Source organism: Sphaerodactylus townsendi, linkage group LG02, assembly GCF_021028975.2.
Source record: "Sphaerodactylus townsendi isolate TG3544 linkage group LG02, MPM_Stown_v2.3, whole genome shotgun sequence".
NCBI classification, from domain to species: Eukaryota; Metazoa; Chordata; class Lepidosauria; order Squamata; family Sphaerodactylidae; genus Sphaerodactylus; species Sphaerodactylus townsendi.
The window spans coordinates 27648412-27671193 of NC_059426.1; the positions used below are offsets into that span (position 1 = coordinate 27648412).

Consider the following 22782-nt stretch of genomic DNA (forward strand, 5'->3'; position numbering starts at 1 on the left):
ATTCTGGAGCTTTCTTGACACGTAACGTGCGGAAAAGGAGCGCCATCTGCTAATCGGATCAAATAAAGCACCATCTCCGCCACCTCCGCGCTTTGTGAATTTCCAGAATGTCTAAAAATTAGATCGAGATTTGCTTGGTTTTCAAGGCAGATGTTGAATTCAGATAATTAGTTTTCTGCTACGCTCTTGCATTTGAAAAATAGGGGAGGCTCCGTGGCTGGATGAGAGAGGACTTGTTTTGTATGCGGAAGGTTCAATCCTCGTCACCTCTCATCAAGAGGATCTTGGATAACAGGGATGGAAAATACCTCCTCTGAGGGGCTAATCAGACATTAAAACTATTCACATGTAAATGTTATTTATTATTTATCAATACATTTTTATCCTGACCTTACTACAAGGGATGCAGGGTGGGATACATATTTCCCCCCATCGCAAAAGCTGAGGCTGAGAGAGAGAGAGAGAGAGAGGCCCTTTCCCCACTTACCTTTGACCTTTGCTGCATGCTACTCTCAGCACGCGGCATTTCTGGTGCGCGCCCAGGCGTCCCCAGGGCGCGGGATCTTCAAAAGGCGCCGTTTTGAGGAGCGCCAGGGATGCCGCGCACTGAGGGGGCGCGAGGGCGGCAGCATCGGGGCAGCTGCGCTGTCGCCGCCCCTGTAGTGGGGAGTGCCCCAGGGCCCCCACGCTACTTGAGGAGAGTAGCACGGGGCTTAAGGTAAGTGGGGAAAGGGCCAGAGAGAGAGAGAGAGGCCCAAATCACCCAGCAAGCTTCCATGGCAAATCAGGGATTTGAATCTGTGTCTCCCGGACTCTGGTCTGCCCTTCTTACCACTACACCATACTGTTTAGTCCACTTACATCCACTAGCACGGAGTCAGTATGGGATGATTGCTCTTCTTTGCTCCTTGAAAGGAGATAGGGCTTCTCTTTTGTTGTCACGTGCATCGTGTTGGGAAACTTTTTTCTATGTATCCCGAGGGAGGGTTACCAACTGAGATGAATTCTCTCTTGGAGCAATGGCCCTTGAATATAATAAATATAACAAAAGAAGATTAAGGGCCAGATTAAAGGCCCATCTAGTAAAATATACCCTTTCTAGAAATGGCAAACCACATACCCCTGGATGATCTACAACCAGTTCTTTCACACTGTTCTCGAAGGACTAACTTGGAGGTCCGCTTCCTGAGTATGGTGATTCCATTTCGCTATTGTGTCCATGAATCTATCCTAGATAAATTCTCCAGGAATTTGTGTGGAGATTTCCTGGTGCTTTTGAATTCCTCTATTGCATGTAGGTCCTAAGGGGAGAGAAGACCAAATGGTATAGCCCGATCTAGTCTGATTTCGGAAACTAAATAGGGTCGGTACTTGGAAAAAAGACTACCAAAGAAGACTTTGCATACTCTGCTTCTTCCTTGCCTCGAAAGCCTCTTACTGTTCTGGGCTTCTGCAGGGCCTGTGGGGAGGGGTGGGGGGTGATTTTCCAATGGCCCGGGATAGGGTGCCCCCCCCATGGTAGCTACGTGACTGCTGAAAGGGCAGGTCCAACACACTCATTCCCATTCTCCCTTCCCATATGGAGTCAATGCAGGGACTGTTCTGCAGAGGACTTGAATCTTCACAGAATCGGACTCTTCAGGAATAACATATATTTGAACAATTACAATTTTACAGCACTAAATCTTGAGATAACCTTGTCTGTTTGTTTGTTTCTTCCATCAGATTGTGGCTTAAATGTTCACAAGCAGTGTTCCAAGATGGTCCCTAACGACTGCAAGCCAGACCTGAAGCATGTCAAGAAAGTGTACAGCTGCGACCTGACCACACTAGTGAAAGCACATTTCACAAAGAGGCCTATGGTTGTAGATATGTGCATCAGGGAGCTTGAATCTAGAGGTGAGGCGTTCCTCCAGTGTTTGGTTGCATTGCTCATAATCCTTTTAATGCACCTGGTTTGAGCTGAATAAAAGGTCAGATTTTGGTTTGCAAGGGCCTGATTTCTTTGAACCATTGATAGGTAGTTTTGCATTGTTTTAAACATGGTATGTCTCTGTCCTCATGGAAAAGAGCATATACAAACCTTTACTGGTTGGTTCCCCACCCAGGGAAATGGATAATTCCCTTCTCACCGGTCACAGTGTGTAACAGACTTCCCTCTGTGATACATCTCTGAAGATGCCAGCCACAGATGCAGGCGAAACGTTAGGAACAAGATCCACCAGACCACGGCCACACAGCCCGGAAAACCCACCAGAACCAGTTGAATCCGGCCGTGAAAGCCTTCGACAATACATTTACACCTGGGTTCCCCAGTTATCATGCATTTCCTCTTCTGTTTCCCTCTTTGTAATAATGACCCTTTTGCTAGAATATTGCTCTTGTGATATTTAAATACATGCAAATTAATTTACTGATTTGAGTGGCTTGCTTTTAAATTTCATTGCAATTTGGTGACATCTTCCACATTCCAGGGTCGATTAGCATAAATATGCTTATACAAAATGATTGGGTACTGATCATAGCTATGCTGTACATTCAAGAGTGAGGGCGTGCTGTTAAGTCTTATTTAGAATGAAAAATGAGGTTTTAAAAACTGTATTTGGATTTATATGCGTGGCTGCTGGCAAAGATCTTGTCGGTCAGAAAGGTAAATATAGTTTAATCTAACGTTGTTGTTGTTTCTTAACTGAATAGGACTCAATTCTGAAGGACTTTACAGAGTGTCTGGATTCAGCGAACTAATTGAAGATGTCAAAATGGCTTTTGACCGAGGTATGATCTTTGCTGTAAATGTCACATTCAATATCTTGACTAGAATCCTGCGCCAAAGGGAGAATTGCATGTGTTTCTAGAACAGCAGCCCCCATTTCACACAGCAAGTCAATTACAAACATGAGACTGTTTTCAGAAGCAATTTACAATAGGGAACCAAGAGGTGGGAGGTGGTTCAAAGGTGGAAAGTTTCACTGTAGGGATATGGAAGCCTGAACTAGTTTTCCAGAGTCCAGCCATTGCCTAGGTCAGGGGTCTGTAACCTGCGGCTCTCCAGATGTTCATGAACTACAATTCTCATCAGCCTCTGCCAGCATGGCCAATTGGCTGGCAGGGGCTGATGGGAATTGTAGTTCATGAACACCTGGTGAGCCGCAGGTTGCAGACTCCTGGCCTAGGTGGTCAGTATGTGGCATGAACAGGCCTTTACTGGGGAAAGTGGCTGTTTTTTAGTTCAAAGAAAGACCTTACAGAAGGAAAAAAATTGAGAATATTACAACCTTTCCTTGAGCAAAAAAAAAAGATGGAGAAATCTTTCATCAATGTCAGCATTGGGGTCTTGCAAATCACAAATTATCATTGTAGGGTTGTGCAGGAGAATACATGAAGCATTTTATTTATTACTTCCTTTTCATCTTGAAAAAAGCTGGAGTGGTATAATCTATAGTGTAGTACAGTGGTGGTGAACCTATGGCACGGGTGCCAGAGGTGGCACTCAGAGCCCTCTCTGCTGGCACGCACAAACACAGTGCCCTCCCATACACATTTAGGCTGGCTTGGGCCACTGGGCTTGATTATTAGCATTAAACCTAAGACTTAGTTTTGGGGAAGCAGTGTAGGTAAACCTGTTAAGCGCTGTTAAGCCCCACTGATTTTCATGTGAAGAACTTAAGCACAATCCTTTACCTGGGAGTAAGCTCAGTTGCTGGCAATGGGGCTTGCTTCTGAGTAAACCCTCCTAGGGTCATGATTCACCTGTTGGAAGAGTTACACGGTTGCTTCAAAGCAAAGCCACCGACTCCCACCAAGCTTACTCCAGTGTAACGCACGCCTTGGAGTCAACCGTTTTTTCTAAACTAAAACCTCAGTATTCAGGTTAAATTGCCGTGTTGGCACTTTGCGATAAATAAGTGGGTTTTGGGTTGCAGTTTGGGCACTCCGTCTCAAAAAGGTTCGCCATCACTGGTGTAGTATGATGGTTAAGAGTGGCAAACTCTAATCTGGAGAGCTGGGTTCAATTCCCTGCTCCTCCACATGAAGCCTGCTGGGTGACCTTGGGCCAGTCACAAGTTGCCTGTTGTGGGGAGAAGAATAGACTGTGATTGTAAACTGCATAGAGACTCCTTACAGTAGAAGAAGAGAAGAGTTTGGATTTATATCCTCCCCTTCTCTCCTATATGGAGACAAAGAGGCTTACAATCTCCTTTCCCTTCCCCCCCCCCCACACACAGCAAATACCCTGTGAGGTAGGTGGGTGGGGCTGAGAGAGCTCTGAAAAACTGACTAGCCCAAGGTCACCCAGTTGGCATGTGTTGGAGTGCACAGGCTAATCTAGTTCTCCAGATAAGCCTCCACAGCTCAAGGGGCCGAGCAGGGAATCAAACTTGGTTCCCCAGATTAGAGTGCACCTGCTTTTAACCACTATGCCTCTGCTGCTCCTAGAAAAAAGCGGGCTATAAAAACTAACTCTTCTTTCATTTCCCTTCTTTCAGTCTTCTCTGTTATTCTATTCAGTTTATCGATTTACTGTGACATTATCATGTTGTCCTTTTTGAGGGAAAACAGTGTGATGTAGGATAGAGCGAAGAATTTGGCAATGTGCCAGTGGCAACCCCATGTTAACTATTATGCGATCTGTATATGTGTCACGTGTACATACTATGGCTGTATTTAATCTTAATATATGGTGGCTCAACCTTTCATGTTTGCTATTAACATATCCTTCTGCATTCTTTCTCCTCCCCTTTCCTTTTTTACCACACAGATGGGGAAAAGGCAGACATTTCTGTGAATATGTATGAAGATATCAATATTATCTCAGGTGCACTTAAACTGTACTTCAGGGATTTGCCAATTCCACTCATCACATATGATGCCTACCCAAAGTTTATAGAGTCTGCAAGTAAGTTTGAAATTACACATTTTTCCCCACAAAGTTTTTGTTTTTCCTATTAGTGCTTTATGTGGTCTTAATTAATAACAAAGTTACCTTGATTTCCCCCTATGTTAAATTTACTTGCAACTTAAGGGAATAAACAGCTGATAGGCAAAGCATTTGGCCATGCTGTCTCTTTTCAGGAGAAAACAGCTTTCCATATGCTGAGTCCAGTGGTGGGATCCAAAAATTTTAGTAACAGGTTCCCATGGTGGTGGGATTCAAACTGTGGCATAGTGCCAATGGGGCTGGGCGGGGCACAACGGAGGCGTGGCCAGGCATTCTGGGGGTGGGGCATTCCTGGGCGGGGCTATGGCAAGAACGCAGCCGCTGCGCCAGTCCTTGGGCGGGAAACGAATGCATGCAGGCGCAGGCTGCCACGCATGCCAGTACATCTCCTGCTAGACTGCTTCAAGTTCTGCATGCTACTGCTGAGAGGAGGGGCGTAACTAAGGCAAAAATCACGTGGCAAAATCACCAATTAGTAACCCCCTCTCGGCACACACAAATAATTAGTAACCTACTCTCGGGAACCTGTGAAAACCTGCTGGATCCCACCTCTGGCTGAGTCCCATTCCATATAAATACATGTCTCTGCCAGAGAAGCTATCACCACCAGTGCTTGAAGACAACATGCATATAGGTCAGCCAATCATCTTGCAGAATTCCATTTTCAGGGACACGGAAATGACTGCAGAATTCTAGCCTTAAAGTTAAACAAGGCTGTCTACCTAGTTCTAAACACCATGTTATTTTAAGCAGGAGATAGATATAAAGTAGATACAGCAGTCCATTATACAGTGACGCATTATGTTTATGTTTTTAAATAAACAAATAAGTATTGGGTGTCCACCTCCATGGACCAAAATGGAACGCAGTCTCTTGCAGTTCAGCAGAGTTTGTCTGACATTTGTTAACTTAAGTTTAAATGTGATTTTTCTGTTTCAGAAACCACGGATCCTGACAAACAGTTGGAAATACTTCATGAAGCACTGAAACTGCTGCCACCAGCACACTGTGAAACATTACGGTATCTCATGGCACATTTAAAAAGGTATGGGACTTAGGAACATCAAAGTGACGTGTTGGGGAAGGGGCAGGGAACCAGGGTGGTGTAGTGGTTTAGAGCGGTAGAGTCTAATCTGGAGAACAGGTTTTATTCCCCACTCCTTCACATAAGCAGCAGACTCTTATCTGGTGACCTAAGTTTGTTTTCCTGCTCCTACACATTAAATCTGCTTAGTGACCTTGGGTTAGTCACAATTCTTCAGAACTCTGCTTGCCCCACCTATTTCACAAGGTGTCTGTTTTGGGGAGAGGAAAGGAAAGGAGTTGTAAGCCGCTTTGAGACTCCTTACAGCTGAGAAAAGCAGGATATAGATCCAGACTCTTCTTCTACTCTTCTTATTTATCAAGCAACTTTTACATCAACTTAAAATAGATTTTTGTTTCACTTGGGTAGATGATGCGTATTGGTGCCAACTAAACCAGAAGAAATGGCTTATCACCATCTTTACTGGGCATATAGTAGAGGGACACTGTCTCCGTATAACCTACCATCCGGGGTCATGGTTGTAAGGATAAAATCAAGGAGGGTAGAATAGTGTGGTAAGCCAGAGGCATAGCTCCAAAGGGATGGGAAGTGACAGCGCCTTTACCAAGTGTGTGATAACCCCTATGAAGTGATGGTCTGGGGGGGCATTCCAGGGCAGGGCCGGCGGCGTTCCAGTGAGAGGCCCGAGCGGGCCGAGGGCCGCACCAGTGCACCGGGCGCTTTTCCCCCTTGCTACGCCTCTGTGGTAAGCTATTTTGGTTCCCTCTTGGGGAGAAAAAGAGGCGATGAATATCTAAATAAACAATTTCATATGTATCTATATGAGATGAAAATACTTAAAGGTAAAAAAGCTTACATGAAGATCTACAGTGGTCGCGAGGATTAGTAGACATCTTGCGCAAATGGTATTGCCCTTGCATGTGTACAAAGAAATGGGCAGGTCCATCCTAAAGCCCCAGTGCCACCTGATTCTCTGCCAGAACAACTGTGGCACCAAAGTATGGCACTGCCATCTCTCCGGATGAATAATTCTGAAATGCGCCCTCATGGTGCTTAGTCAGCATTTTTTTATCTATCTATCTATCTATCTATCTATCTATCTATCTATCTATCTATCTATCTATCTATCTATCTATCTATCTATCTATCTATTTATTTATTTATTTATGGGTTTTGTATACCGCCCAACCCCCGGAGGGCTCTGGGCGGTGCACAACATGATTTCCTCATACAACATATACAACAAAACCCTATTAAAATTAGATTAAGTTAAAACACATCGGTAATTACAAAGATGGCGTCAGCAGTACACCCCAATTAAAACCCTCCCAGAGAGGGGGAAGCAGAACAAGGAAGTGGGTCCCTTAGATGGCAGAGGAACTCCCAATCGGAGGAATAGAAGGGGCACTTCAATCAGCGGCTGGACACTCCAAAGGCCCGGTGGAACAACTCAGTCTTACAGGCCCTGCGGAATTCACCAAGATCCCGCAGGGCCCGGACAGCTGGAGGAAGAGTGTTCCACCAGGCAGGGGCCAAGACTGAGAAGGCCCTGGCCCGAGTGGAGGCCAGCCGCATCATGGAGGGGCCGGGAACCACCAGCAAATAGGGACATATGGGGTAATGCGGTCCCGAAGGTATGTTCAGGCCCATCTTAGTTCTCTTTGATGCTTCTTTCTATTTCTCCATCAAAAGCCAGTGGAATCTTGACGGTATCAATAGATGAGACACCAGTCATCACAGACATCATTTTTATTAGATCTTATGATTTAGATAAATATTCTGTTTTTGAAATATGTAGGAAACAGTCTATAGGAAACACAAAAATGATAGAAACGCAAACACATCTGAAAACAAATGAAGGGGGGAGTTAAAAGGAAGCAGGATGAGAAACTGAATGTGGCAGTTTTGTCGTGCTTGCAGAGATTCTGGGAGGGCAACCAGTTTTCTTATTTATATTTTATTTATTTATATTTTTATTTATATCCCACCCTCTCCAACAGAGCTCAGGGCGGCAACAGCACAGAATCCAAATTCAATAATAAAATAACCATTAGTGCAGTATTTAAAACAGCAAGACCAATCATAGATGGTGAAAAATCCCCCCCCCCATTACTCCCTTTACTGTGGGCGTTTCCCCACTCACCCCGATCCGCCCTATGCCGCGCGCTGCTCTCAGTGCGCGGCATTCCTGGCGTGCGCCTGGGCATCCCCACAACCCCGCGCTCTGCACGTTGTCATCAAAAGGCGCCCTTTAAAAGAGCTCCAGGGATGCCGCGCGCTGAGGGGGCGCGACAGCGGCAGCTGCGCTGTTGCCGCCCCTGTCGTGGGGAGTGCCCCGGGACCCCGCACTACTTGAGGAGAGTAGCGCGAGGCTTAAGGTAAGTGGGGAAAGTCCCAGAGTTTATGAGATGAACACATACTTTTCTCAGGTGCAGCTGCATGTAAGAAGTCAACCTTACCTGCTTCAACTAGATTCAAATCCAGTAGCACCCTTGAGACAATAAGATTTTTGTGTTATGAGCTTTTCAGAGATCTGTTTCACTTCCCAGCCTAATGACCACTTTTACCTTTTTACCTGCAGGCTTGCTAAGAGGTGTTGTGGTGGGGGACCCGTTAATGGAATTTTTGTTTTTGAGCTTCAGCTGTCAGCCAACAAATCAGTATATCTGGAGTCCCTATAAATAGAAGCTTCTGAGCTTGGACACCCTCCAGACAACTTCCACTGACTGGCAGCTCTTGACTGCAAAGCAAATATCTGAAAGTGTTTTATTTCACGCTGGAGAGTGAATAGGGCCTTAATGGGGAAAAATAATTTTCATGTTTTGGTTTTATAATTCATCGCTTACTGAGCAGTGGATATTTAGACCATTATCAGTACCCAGAAAAACATTTATTTTCAGTTATGGATCAGTAATGCATTGTTAGAGCTGGTTTTTTAAAAATCTGCTAACAAATTAATTTACAAATGGAAATCTGTTTTAATGAGAGAGATAATTAATTGCCATAAAGGAAACCAAAGGTTCTCAAGACAGTGGTTTGTAGCTTATTCCCTTGAAACAGCAGCTGGAGAAAGGAAGGAGTCAGTCTTAATATATCACTAGTTAAGTGGAATGGGAATAGTCCCATCACTGCAGATCTTGGAAGCTATGCAGTGGTTTGGGGGACTGCCAAGGAAGACTCTGCGGAGGAAGGTTGTGGCAAACCACTGCTGATTCTTATGACCTTGAAAGGCCCAAGCTGATGTCACCTTAAGTCAATGGCAACTTGACAGCACTTACATACTTAACTACATGCAGCATGTGTGTACCGAGCTGCTTAAACATGTACATCTGTTGTTATGGTAACAGTTTCTAAACTGTAAGTGATGTTTTTAACTGTGGTTTCTTTAGGGGAAAAAGTATATGCTATTCAGACCTATCACATGATATTTTAGAAGAAGAAGAAGAGTTTGGATTTATATCCCCCCTTTCTCTCCTGTAAGGAGACTCAAAGGGGCTGACAATCTCCTTTCCCTTCCCCCGCTCCACACACACAACAAAAACCCTGTGAGGGTGGATGAGACTGAGAGAGCTCCAAAGAACTGTGACTAATCCAAGGTCACCCAGCTGGCATGTGTTGGAGTGCACAAGCTCATCTGGTTCCCCAAATAAGCCTCCACAGCTCAAGTGGCAGAGCGGGGAATCAAACCCGGTTCTCCAGATGTGTCTGTAATGTCATATAGCATCTCAGCAATCCTGTGGGGTGGCTCAGACCAGGCAATAATGACATGCCAAGATAACTTATACCGGTAGTATGTAATTAGTACATTTTTATCCTGTCCTTCCTCTGTGTGACTCAAAGCAGCATACATTTTTTTCAATGTTATCTACAACTAGGGAGGCTGATTACACCGAGAGGGAGAATGAGTGACAGGACCCAGTGAGATTCCATGACAGAGAAGGGATTTCAGATTGGGTCCTCAGATCCTCATCTGCCCCTCTAATCACTGTACCACATTGACTGACCACATGCTGGCGCACTACATTGATCTATTACTGGAGCCAACACAGAGATGGGCCCTAACCCGCACCAGATGCAATGTGTTTCTATCGGCAATAGAGGAGGGGCAACTGCTTTCTATCCCGTCCAATGAAAGATTTTGTCCCTATTGGAGCAGCAGTGGCGTAGGAGGAGCAGCAGTGGCGTAGGAGGTTAAGAGCTCGTGTATCTAATCTGGAGGAACCGGGTTTGATTCCCAGCTCTGCCACCTGAGCTGTGGAGGCTTATCTGGGGAATTCAGATTAGCCTGTACACTCCCACACATGCCAGCTGGGTGACCTTGGGCTAGTCACAGCTTCTCGGAGCTCTCTCAGCCCTACCTACCTCACAGGGTGTTTGTTGTGAGGGGGGAAGGGCAAGGAGATTGTAAGCCCCTTTGAGTCTCCTGCAGGAGAGAAAGGGGGGATATAAATCCAAACTCTTCTTCTTCTTCTTCTATTGTCTGAACCAAGTAGAAACCTTAAATCACGTGATTTTCTTCTGTCCTAAGTACTCAAACATCAGATACTTATTACCACAGTCCACATACCATTAAAGCACTAACTTGTCCAGCTGACTTGCAAATGAACTTCCTTCTCAATAGTAAGAAACAGGAGACACTGGAAAAGACGGCTGAATTTCTACTGCAAGTGATTGCTGTACGGAACCAAGGAAAATAGGAAGGAACATGACCTGTTCACCACAATGCCAACATCTTGGGCTCAATCCCTTAATCATATAGGCTAGTTGTATTGGGGTTCTATACCATTGAAGTATTACCTTTCTTTCCAGTTCCACATATTTGTCAATCTTTTATCTTATTCATACTATCCATGATTCTTTCTATTTTTTCATCCTCAAAGAGTTTTTCTTTCTCCCATTTTTGCTTCAACATTCTCGACATAAAATCCTTATCTTCCGACATATATTTATAAACTAATCCCAATATTTTTCCTTCTAGTATTTCATGGCTCTTCAACCATTGAATTATTATACAATCACCTTTTATTCTAAATTTCTGTCCCAAATCCCTCTTAATACCAGCCCGTTCTCTTTCCCTCCAATTTCTATTAAATTTTGTAATAATATAACCTCTCCTTCATGGACTAGATCCGCCACTTTATGTATTCCTTTTTCCTTCAGTTTTTTATAGTTTTCCATCCTTCTTTTCCAATCACGCTGTCCAGGATGTCAGGCATCCATTTGCTTCTCCATTTTTCCCATATTTCCATATTCACTTTTCTCGGGCCTATAACTCTTTGTTTTACAATTTTATAATCATTTGTATAAATACCATATTTGCCTATTCCTTCATTTACTTCATTTTCAAACTTTGTCCATTCTTCTATATTATCTTCTTTTATGTCCATGAAACTTTTTATCTGGGATGCCTCAAAATATTCCTGTGTTTTCGGTATTCCCCATCCTAGAAGTTTATTTGGCATATATACTACTTTGTTCATTACTCTTGCATTTTTCTTATCAAACACCCATGCTTTCAGTTTCCCATCCCATTCCTCAAATTGTTTTTTAGCAATCTTCATAGGTAATGTTCTAAATAAATTAATAAAGGAACTTTGACCAAGTGGGGTTTAACTACCTTAGTGACCTCAGCTTCACCCTCAGTCTACCTTATGGCTACTGCTTTCCAGAGCAGCCTTTCCTCAAGACTTGGTGGCCGCCATTCCCACCGAAGCAACCCTGGGAATTGTGGCTTGGGTCTGAGGATCTCTAATGCTACCTTCTCAAACAAGAACCTGCAGGATCCTTTGCAGGAAGCCAAGACGATTTACTTGTGCACAACTGGCTTTAATTTCTAGCCTCTTAAGTTTTTATTTCCATGTTCACAGGATCAAGGCGGTCGGTTACCATATCCTCCTTTGTAACCATAACCACCTTTGTTGCAGGGTAACGCTTCAGGAAAAGGAGAACCTCATGAATGCAGAAAACCTTGGCATTGTGTTTGGACCAACACTTATGCGAGCGCCGGAACAAGACGCCATGGCTGCCTTGAATGACATCCGTTACCAGAGACTTGTGGTGGAGATGCTTATAAAGAACGAAGATATTCTATTTTGAACTTCTGATTTGTGAGGCGGTGTGTGCACGAGAGTGTTTTTTAAAAATGGACAAGGATGAAAATCCCGTGGAAGATGAAGGAATATTTGGAAATAATTGAGCCAGCTGCTCTAGCTGAATTTCTTAATGTGAGGTGGTGTTGTGTGAAAGATGCTTAAATATGTTGCTTCTGTGGCTCCATTCCAGACAACGCTGGGGGAAAGTTAAGACGTCCTTCTGCTTTGCAGCCCTAGCCATGTCAGTGTTTCTTAAGGGTACAGGAAACTCGAGCTTATATGATCCGCTCCCTGCTGCCCCGCTTTTGTGCAGCTTCTGCTACAAAAGATACAGCAAAAGAACAGCACTGCATCTGTGTTCTGGAGTAGTCTGTGGTTGTACTTTGGCATGTTTCACAGTGTAACTCTGTTGTGAATTCGTTTTTACATTTCGTATAGGTTTCAGGGAGGAAAGCAGACCGAGGTGAAACGAAGCCTCTAGCTGTTAATTCACTGTGTGTTGTTCTCTTTCCTACTTTGCAGGATAATTTCATCTTAGGTTCTGTAACTTTTTGGGTTTTTGGTAGTACATTTTCTTGTGCCAAAAAAAGATTCTGAGTGCCACTTTTAAGTAATGCTTTTTCTTATGACTCTGGCTAAAGAGGACAACACTGAATGAGTGAAGATGGATTTGTTGTTGTTTTCAAACTGTCATTTTGTATTTTTATTGGGCATGCGTATTAATTTATTAAAGTTTTGCCTTAGAACCTTATGATGTCTTGCTGCGTTTTTTCCTACCCCCATGCATACGCCTGTGCTGTGCTGCGGCTGTGCTGGTGGAGGAGAGATTGAACCCAGACATCAGATATGGGGGAGGGGGTTATCAGCAGAGTGTAAAGCGGAGTCACTCTGGTAAGATGAGAATGTTTAGTCTTCTTGCAATCACTGCAACCTTGTACCATACTTGGAAAAGAATACTCTCCACGCAAGATGTTCTTTCCATAGGAAGGCTTTTACTTTAGCAGTTGCAAGGTTACACAAGTCTGTTCTATACAAGACTATTAAACTATACAGAACTCTTCAGCAAGAACAAAGTTCAACACACTCAGAACTTAACTCAAGCCATTTCCGCACGGCCACATTGGGGGTTGGGTCGGTGTACATGACGCCGACCCAAGCCCCCCCGGGACCGTTCGCCGCGAGCGGTCCGATTGCGCGATGAGCAAACAGGCAATCCACGGAACTTACCGATGCGTTACGATCGACCCTACCTGCTGCACGGTGACCGTCCAGCCCAGGCGTCGCCCGAGGACCAGAGGGACACATCCCCTGCCCTGCGCTGATTCCACTCCGGCGTCGCGGGCAGGAGGGAGAACTATCAGGCCCAGAGCTTCGACAACACTGCTTGCCGAAACAATCGCTTAAGAGCAGGTAGGTCGACTGGGCACAGGGGGGAGGGAAGGCGCCTTCCAGCCGCCATTTTCCGTAAACCTCACTTGGGAAGTGAGGTGGGAAAACGGCAGCTTCCGCGCCGGCTTCCGGGAGGAGCAAGAGCGGCATTTGCGACTCTTGAAGCTCAGTTATTGCCCCCATCGCGAGCGGCTCCCCTGAGGAGACATGGCGTTTTTGCCGTCCCCAGGGCGCTGTATTAGGCCCGTGCGGAAAGGGCCTCTGTCTCTATCTCAACTCAACTCAGCATATACAATGCATACATCATGGATACTTTTCCCCGTCCACACAACAGCCTCTCATTGGTCTAGAATTACAGTTGAATTCACCAATCATATTAAAGGTCAATGTTTGCCACCTCTTGCCCGCCTAGACCGACTGTCTCTGGCCTTCGGGTTCGCAAACCTCTGCTAACTCAGAAGATGACTTTCTTGTGAATTTTTGCTCTTTTTTATATATCATGTCAGGGGTCTCCTCCCCACTGTACATCTCAGAGATCTATTGATCAATCTTTTGATCAGTGCACTTAGAGAAGCAGGAAGGAGCCAACAACATGAAGGGAATGTGAAAAGGAAGGCATGCAAAGTGCTGCAAGCAGTGAGAAAGCTGGTCATGGGCAGAGGGAAGAGCTCCGGGGCAAGGCTGTGCCCATTGGCAAATCTGTCTCGCTCTGATGACAAAACATATCCAGAAAATATGTCCACCCAAGAACTCTTGCTTTGGCAAACACTGGCCCCCCACTACGCAGCAAAGACTTTGTGCATAATCGGGCACCGTGAGTATCGATACCAGAGTGGAATACAAATGATTTAAATGGAAAGATTAAAGATTTCTCTGATCTAAAGAGTACAGAAGAGGAAGGAGAAGGTTTAATGCCAGGTACTTTCCTGCAAAAATGTCCCCCGAGTTTCACTTGTGATTGGAGCAAGGGATCTGTAATTAACTAATTTAAATCCTTTCTGTGCCACCTTTCCACCCAGTTCAGGGTCGCTGAGGCTGGCAATGTTTCAAACATTAAAACAGCTTTTAAAATGCAAAGCTATAAATAATGTTTAAAAACATATAAAACAGGAAGGAGGGCTAAGAAGGAAACCAGATCAAAAAAAAAAACTTCACTTGCTATCAGAAGCCAATGCCTAGTGGAGACAGACCAATCACTGGGGCAAGGAGTTCCAAAGTTTCAGTGCCATCACCAAGAAGGTCCCCAGTGTGCATAAATACATGTGAAATCTTCCCTTCAACCCCAGCTACCTGAATTCGAAATACCACGAAGTTACGCTACCTGGTGAAGTCCAAAATACAAATTGTGTCAGGATCATTATGCAGAATCATAATCTCTCTTGCAGACAAGTTTCTCAATTCCCCTTAATACCAAATCATGCAAGAAACAGTTGCTAGTCTGGATGATGCTAACGGAAAAAAAATAGCTGACAAGAACACGTTGGCAATCCTGTTCCAGATCTGGAATCAGGAGCATAAGGAAGGAGCAGAAATGAAGGGGAACTGGAGAGTATTTATGCTACCAGGCAATAGGCTGTTCAACGCTCCATGATTGGGCAAGGAATTGGCAATGAAAGACCAGACTGCCAGAGGAAGTACAGGATAAAAAGGTATGGACACCAGGAACACAGAAAGAATGAACCAGAAGCAAAAGGGAAAGAAGCAGTGTCTGGAAAGTGTGTGAATGGGGCATAAGATATATGACTACGCAGCAGTGGCGTAGGAGGTTAAGAGCTCATGTACTCTAATCTGGAGGAACCGGGTTTGATTCCCAGCTCTGCCGCCTGAGCTGTGGAAGCTTATCTGGTGAACTAGATTAGCTTGTGCACTGCCATACACGCCAGCTGGGTGACCTTGGGCTAGTCACAGCTTCTCGGAGCTCTCTCAGCCCCACCCACCTCACAGGGTGTTTGCTGTGAGGGGGGAAGAGCAAGGAGCTTGTAAGCCCCTTTGAGTCTCCTACAGGAGAGAAAGGGGGGATATAAATCCAAACTCCTCCTCCTCCTCCTCCTCTTCTTCTTCTTCTTCTTCTTCTTCTTTAGGAATGCTCTAGTAAAAATACTTATGTGTTTGCAAGAAGAAAAGAAGAAGAGTTTTTATAGCCCACTTTTCTGTACACTGAAGAGTCTCAGAGTGGCTTATGACTGACTTCCCCCCACAAACACGTACACACAACAGGCACCTTGTAAAGTAGGTGGGGTTGAGAGAGTTCTGAGAGAACTGTGACTGGCCCAAGGTCTTCCAGCAGTCTTCACGTGAAGGAGTGGGGAATCAAACCTGGTTTGCCAGATTAGGGCCCACCACTACGCCAAACTGGCCAGGAAGTGGTATGTTTCCAGCATGGTGCCTTTGGAACGTGCAATTTGAACAACATTCAGTACCTTCTATGTGACTTATTGGTCATGATGGCTGCTCAAAGATTGTTATATCTGAACTACTGTTATTGAACAGAGACGTTACCTCTTGTGAGGAAGACCAGTTACTAGATTTATTAGTAGCCATTGTTTGGGCTGGATCTTGATTGATATATTTCTAAGAAGAAGAGCTGGATTTATATCCCCCTTTCTCTCCTATAGGAAACTCAAAGGGGCTTACAAACTCCTTCCCTTCCCCCCTCGCAACAAACACCCAGTGAGGTAGGTGAAGCTGAGAGAGCTCAGAAGAACTGTGACTAGCCCAAGGTCACTCAGCTGGCATGTGTTGGAGTGCATAGGCTAATCTGAATTCCCCAGATAAGCCTCCACAGCTCAAGTGTCTATGCCAATAAAGGCTTGCTTTCTGGCCTTTCTTCTTCACAGCTCAAGTGGCAGAGCGGGGAATCAAACCCGGTTCCTCCAGATTAGAGTACACCTGCTCTTAACCACAACGCCACTGCTGCTGCTAATTGCACATACTGTAAAGGATTCTGGGTGTTGATGAGTAGAAGTAACCCCTTGAGTGCATTCTCTGCCTAGGGCGATGGAGCCCGAAAAGATTCAAACCAGTGGGAGACTTTATCTTTGCGCGGGAGATGAAGACTCCGTTCCCATGGGAAGCAGGAAGGGGGGATGGGGTGAATGGTGTTATAACCTGTGCTTCTGGCGGGAAGTGCCATTCCTGCCATTACGTGTATGTGAGCTTTCTAAGATGTCTTAATAAACGGACTTTTACACCCAAAAAGCCTTTTACTTCTGCTTCTATGGAATTCCTTACACATACCAAGTAAATTGTGCATTGCATATTAGGAGTATTTAGGATTATTGAATCTTTTACTAGAACTGTACTCTGTCTGTTCAAAACTAGCCTTTTTAGAAGAAGAAGAAAAGGAGAAGAGTTTGGATTTATATCCCACCTTTCTCTCCTGTAAGGAGACTCAAGGTGACTTACAAGCTCCTTTCTCTTCCTCTTTTCACAACAGACACTTTGTGAGGTAGGTGGGGCTGAGAGAGTTATGAATAACTGTCTAGGCCAAGATCACCCAGCAGGAATGTAGGAGTGTGGAAACACATCTGGTTCACCAGATAAGCCTCCACTACTCAGGTGGAAGAGATGGGGAATCAAACCCAATTCTCCAGATTAGAATCTACCTGCTCTTAACCCGCTACACCACGATGGGGCTAATGTTTTAACAGATTCATAGTTTCAACAAGGATAGTCCTGCTCTCTTTAAAGAGCGGCTGTTAGAATTAATGATACCTACCCAACAACACTGGCAGTTCCTTACCCAAACTGTGTGATATCTCCAGCTATCAGCAATGCCAACTAGCAGTCAAATCAGTCTTTTCACTCCAGGAATGCGTTGAAATTTTGGTCTCACATGTTAACAGCTGGTGCTGCAATCCTCCTGCGCATGAAAAGCAGGGTTGAGATTGTTCAGCATTCAATCTTTATACTCTGCGGTCAGAACCACCTACAGGCACCACAAGTGACCTTGACAAGCAAGCATTAGTGAGAGAGCCGCCCACAGCTGAGGCAACCTCTCAGACCCATCAGTAGCACTGAAGTGGATGAGGCTGACAAACCGTTTCTGTGGTGAGGGAGGAAGCTGGCTGGCAGGATTCTCCCAAAGAAGGTTAATCCTCTGCATACTCGCGCCCCCTCCCTCCCAATTAGCAAGTAGGCAGAGCAGTCATCTTGCCTGCTCATTTCTAAAATTCCAGGTCTCCACTGTAATAAATCTATGTCTAATTACCCTTCCTCTTATGTCTCGTCCACTGGTAGCAAATCATTACTATAAATAAAAGAGACGTCCAGCATGATAAAAAGCCTTTTGCTTAGTACAGCATCACTGTACAACGCAATCTAAAGGGAGGGGCTGGAAGTGCTCAGGCGTCATGGCGTCATCATGGCGTAAGCGCTCCTTGCGCTGGTGTCAGGGGCATTTATGACGGCACCAGCATGGCTGCCCCACACGCCAGTGCACCTCCGGCACAGGGGCCTGTGCTAAGCAAAAGGAGATGTTTCCAGAGGCTAGGCCAATGTTAGTCACCTCTGTGGGCCCTTTCAGAATGGGAGCCCACTTTCGCCAGGGCAAAGTTACACCATCAAAAACCGTGGCACGGCTCACAGTGCCCCATTCATGATCTCAGAGTCACCCACCCCCTCCTCAGTGCAGCCCCCCCCCCCCAGTGGTGGGATCCAAAAATTTCAGTAACAGGTTCCCATGGTGGTGGGATTCAAACTGTGGCGTAGCGCCAATGGGGCTGGGCGGGGCATGACGGGGGTGTGGCTGGGCATTCCGGGGGCAGGCCATTCCTGGGCGGGGATGTGGCAAGGACGCAGCCGCTGCGCCGGTCCTTGGGTGGGAAACGAATGCACGCAGGCGCAGGCTGCCACGCACGCCGGTGCACCTCCTGCTAGACTGCTTCAAGTTCTGCGCGCTACTGCTGAGAGGAGGGGCGTAACTAAGGCCAAAATCATGTGGCAAAATCACCAATTAGTAACCCCCTCTTGGCACACACAAATAATTAGTAACCTACTCTCGGGAACCTGTGAGAACCTGCTGGATCCCACCTCTGGCCCCACCCTCTTGGCCACAGTCGCCTGAGGAAACTGACAAACCGGCTGGCCAATGAAGAGTTGGCAAATGCCAGCCCAATCCTCATGGTAGTAGCCAATAGTGGGGCCTTTCCCGCTTCATAAACACCTGTCAGGAAACATAATATCCCAGCAAGTAAGGCACACAGACCGAGATGCTGTCCAACGGCTACCAAACATGCAGACTTTGCAGAAACACGCTGCACAGCTGGTGGCAGGGCAAGCATTTTGCACCATTAGATTGATAAGTTGCGCACACTAGCCTCATTCCTAGAACAATGGGCTGACTCAGCAGCACACATTAACATTTCTGGGAGAGGACATACACCAGGACTTAATTGGCATTAGAAGAGATACAAATGAATATACAGTACAGCCAAATATAATACAGTAAATAAAACGTTTCAAAATCAACCACTGAGATATGCTACATTCCATTCATAGTATCTAATCCCTTTCTGTAAAAAACTTTGCAACTGGTTCAGTTGTTCTGGGGGTTTGGTCAGTCACGAGGAAGGATGTCTTGCTCTCCTCCGAGTACCATTCTCTACCACAAAGCGATGGAGCAATAAATTCAACACCCATTCTAGAATTAAAAGAGCAGTATAACAGATCATGGGTTAGTGATTCTAACTCACTGCCTGCAGGGGTTAACTCTATCCAAAAACATAATTTTGTGATATCTCCCATATAACAAGGATAAAGGGGGAGCATCGAATCTGGTGAGCATATATGCTCTCCAGGAAGGTTGAAGTGGACCAGTTAAATATGAAAAATATGATGCTATAGAGTAGCTATTTGCCCAAATCTCGGTGGGGAACACCTACTTCTACCTTGGTTCCAAAACACCGGCATTTCTATGTCTAACAATCTACACTTAATCTCATCGAATACTGATTCTTCAGCAAGGCCGTGCAGGGACTCTAAAGAGATCCTTACTGAACTAATTTTTCCTCAATGTGTCTCAGCCACACTGATGACTGGGATTCAGTTAGCATCTAGGAAATTAAGCCATTAGCTTCCATTTTGAAATGACAGTGAAGCCAGAATTTAATTGTGGCCAGCCAGGTTCTGGTAGCTAAAAGCCTTTGGTTTGTTTCAAGGCACAGAGCTGCACACGGCATGCATTTTAGAGTTTCAAGGATTTTGTGTAAAAAAATCTGATTATATGCTTTCGACATCCCAATTCAAGGCACTTATCCATACTGGAATTCCATAGAGAAGTTGGGAATTCAGTTTGGCATTAAAAACTTTTAAGGGTCCACTTTGCCATATAGACTTACTTCTACTGACTGGAATGCAGTATATGCAGCTATTGATAAGTGATGGATTATCTCCAAAGAACAGGTCCCGTCCAAGTACCTATACGGATGAAGATATAGGACCAAGTGAAGAAGACATCGTTTAGTCACCTTGACTACGTTATATGGTGATGTGATATGTGTAGTATTGTAAGAGTCCAGGCTCTGATGTTGTTTGCACTTTTCACTGGTTGCACTTTATGTATTGCACTTTATATGTGGGCTCAGCGCAATTGATAAAATAGCGGTTGATGCGGCGCGTTTGTGGTTTGTGGAGTTGTTAACGTTGCGTCCGGACAAACCTCCCAGGTGGCCGGACAGACCTCCCAGGTGTCCGGACAGACCTCCCAGGTGTCCGGACTGTCCTCCCAGGAGTCCGGATAAACCTCCCAGGTGTCCAGAAAGACCTCCCATGTGGCCGGACAGACCTCCCAGGTGGCCGGAAAGACCTCCCAGGTGGCCGGACAGACCTCCCAGGTGGCCGGACAGACCTCCCAGGTGTCCGGACAGACCTCCCAGGTGGCCGGACAGACCTCCCAGGTGTCCGGACAGACCTTCCCAGGTGTTGGAGCCATCTACTCTCCTGATTCACTGATTCATATATCCATAAAAATTATTTTATTTATTTATTTACAAAATGTATATATATATATGTTAATATTCTACACATTTATATATATATGTTAATATATATATGTTAATATTCTACACATTTATTTATATATTTGTTTTGTGATGCCTCCCCAAATAGGGTGGGATCAATGCTAGCTTAAGAAATGTCTGATGGTTCAGGGCACCTCAACAGCTATGTATTAAGATTTGGCTCCAGCAGGGAAAAAAAAACATTTTCACAATTAGAACATGAAGGATTAGCAGCAGTTTAACAGTAAAGAAATTTCATTTTTACCTCTTCAGCAAACATTTTACTATATGTTCAGATCATCATAACCCTCATAGCGTACATTTGTAGAGAACAAACCAGTACCACCTATGGCAGGGGTCTGCAACCTGCGGCTCTCCAGATGTTCATGGACTACAAATCCCACCAGCCAATTGGCCATGCTGGCAGGGGCTGATGGGAATTGTAGTCCATGAACATCTGGAGAGCTGCTGGTTGCAGACCCCTGACCTATGGTGTCTGCTAGAGTACAATGATGGGCCATGATCAGGTTCTCTTAGAAATCAAGAAAAGCCCAGGCAACCTTTAGTCCTTTTTAAGGACCTTAGCGATTATCTATATATATAAAAAGCTAACAGTGTTTTTGTTGATGACAGTATACCTCAGTAACTGCTGGGCCAATTCCTCTGAAAATTCCCAGCCACTATAGTCAGCCAGGCGAGAGTGTTTTTAGATGTTCACATACCTGAAATTTCACACCTGGCCCAGGTAAAACGCCTTTTTCCTGGCGCTCCCTGGTGAAGGACATGCAGCTGCCTGTGTGTAACTGTCACCCTTAGAATGTTCGTGCTGCTTAGAATGTTCACTCAGATGGCCAGATAGGAGCAGTGGAAACAGTACATAGGCAGTAACTCGAGTGGAAGTGAAACACATACACACACATACACATGAGGGAGAGGGAAGGGAGGGAGGGAGGGAGGGAGGGAGGGAGGGGGAGGGGTGGCATGCAAGGGAAGAGAGGGAGGGAGAGGAAAGGGACGGAGGGGGAGGCATGCAAGGGAAGAGAAGTGAGAGAGGGGAGACAGTGAGGGGTGGCATGCAAGGGAGGGGAGGCAGGGGGCCCAGCACCTTTCCATTCTCCCCCCAAGGAATGTGGGCACACACATCAATGACATCGCACAGTATCAGGCTGCGTGTTTGCATGAGCACGTACTGCTGGCCTCTGCAATTGATTTGCTGCTACTGTTCCTTTCCCATTTCACCACAATAAGCCACAGCAACGCGTGGCTGGGCCCCGCTAGTTAAAATTAAAATGATGGAACATAATGCACATAAGTAGCTGTCATAGTAGTAGACTTTATTTACAGTCAATGTTTACAAATCTCCAATTTAGTAAAAAATATCTACATCAAAACAAGAATGCAGATCTCTCTCTCGTAAACACACCAAACAGCATAAAAATACTAGACAAAAGTATCTAAGGGGGATGCTGTCAGATCTCGACCCTTGAATCAATAAACGGACTCTGGATAGTTGATCAGCAGGGTTTATTGGAAAGTAATGAAGCATCCAGCTCGCAAGAAGCCAGTTCTAGTGAACCTGGCCTCTGCTATCCTCTTTATTCAGAAACAATCCCCCCTTCTGTTTTCCCAGAGAATGTGAGAAAGAGTTACTCCAGAGCATAAGCACTCTAAGGTCAGTGACAGATAGAGATAAAGACACCTGGACTCCTATTCTCACAGAGCAGTGGAAACATCCCTGTTCCCATGGGAGTAGAGGGTGTCAGGGGTAAGCCAAGTTATCTACCAAGCATGTAAAACCATGAAAGAAAGATCAAGGAAAGAATGTTCCATTACAGCGGTAGAAACTAATAAGTACATATATCTAGAAGCAATTACACTGACAGGAATGCATCTCAATCACCCAGATACAATCACCATCCATATACAGTGGAACCTCGGTTTTCGTCATCGTTGGCTTTCGTCGGTTTCCATTTTCAACTATTCTCTCAGTGAAAATTTTGACTCAGTTTTTGTCACTTGCTTCAGTTTTCGTTGGCACATTTTGCAATGAAAACCGACGATCCATTCATCTCCATTGCTTGCAAGTGGTTTCCTCGGTGTTCGTCAGTTTCGGTTTTCACCGAGGTTTTCCAGACGGATTACCAACGAAAACCGAGTTCCACTATATTCTGTAGCAACTCCATTGAGTTAAGAATGCCATTCAATCAACTAGGTGCCACCACTGACAGTAGCAAAACTTATCAAATGCGAAACAATTAATGTAACTGAGGCAAACTTCTCAGTCTTCTTTGAGCTTGAGGCCCAGCCAAATGGCTCTAC

The 22782-nt window shown here is 45.2% G+C and overlaps 1 protein-coding gene across 1 annotated transcript in view; it reads left to right on the forward strand.

The window, feature by feature from the left end:
• The window catches only part of CHN1 (chimerin 1), a 158560-nt gene extending 145733 nt beyond the window's left edge, over window positions 1–12827 (forward strand). Inside the window, exons 9-13 of the mRNA XM_048486628.1 lie at window positions 1726–1899; window positions 2698–2775; window positions 4760–4897; window positions 5879–5984; window positions 11909–12827. Coding sequence (XP_048342585.1) covers window positions 1726–1899; window positions 2698–2775; window positions 4760–4897; window positions 5879–5984; window positions 11909–12080 — 668 coding nt within the window. The 3' untranslated portion in view covers window positions 12081–12827. The remainder of the gene's footprint in view (window positions 1–1725; window positions 1900–2697; window positions 2776–4759; window positions 4898–5878; window positions 5985–11908) is intronic.
• The last annotated feature ends 9955 nt before the right edge of the window (window positions 12828–22782 follow it).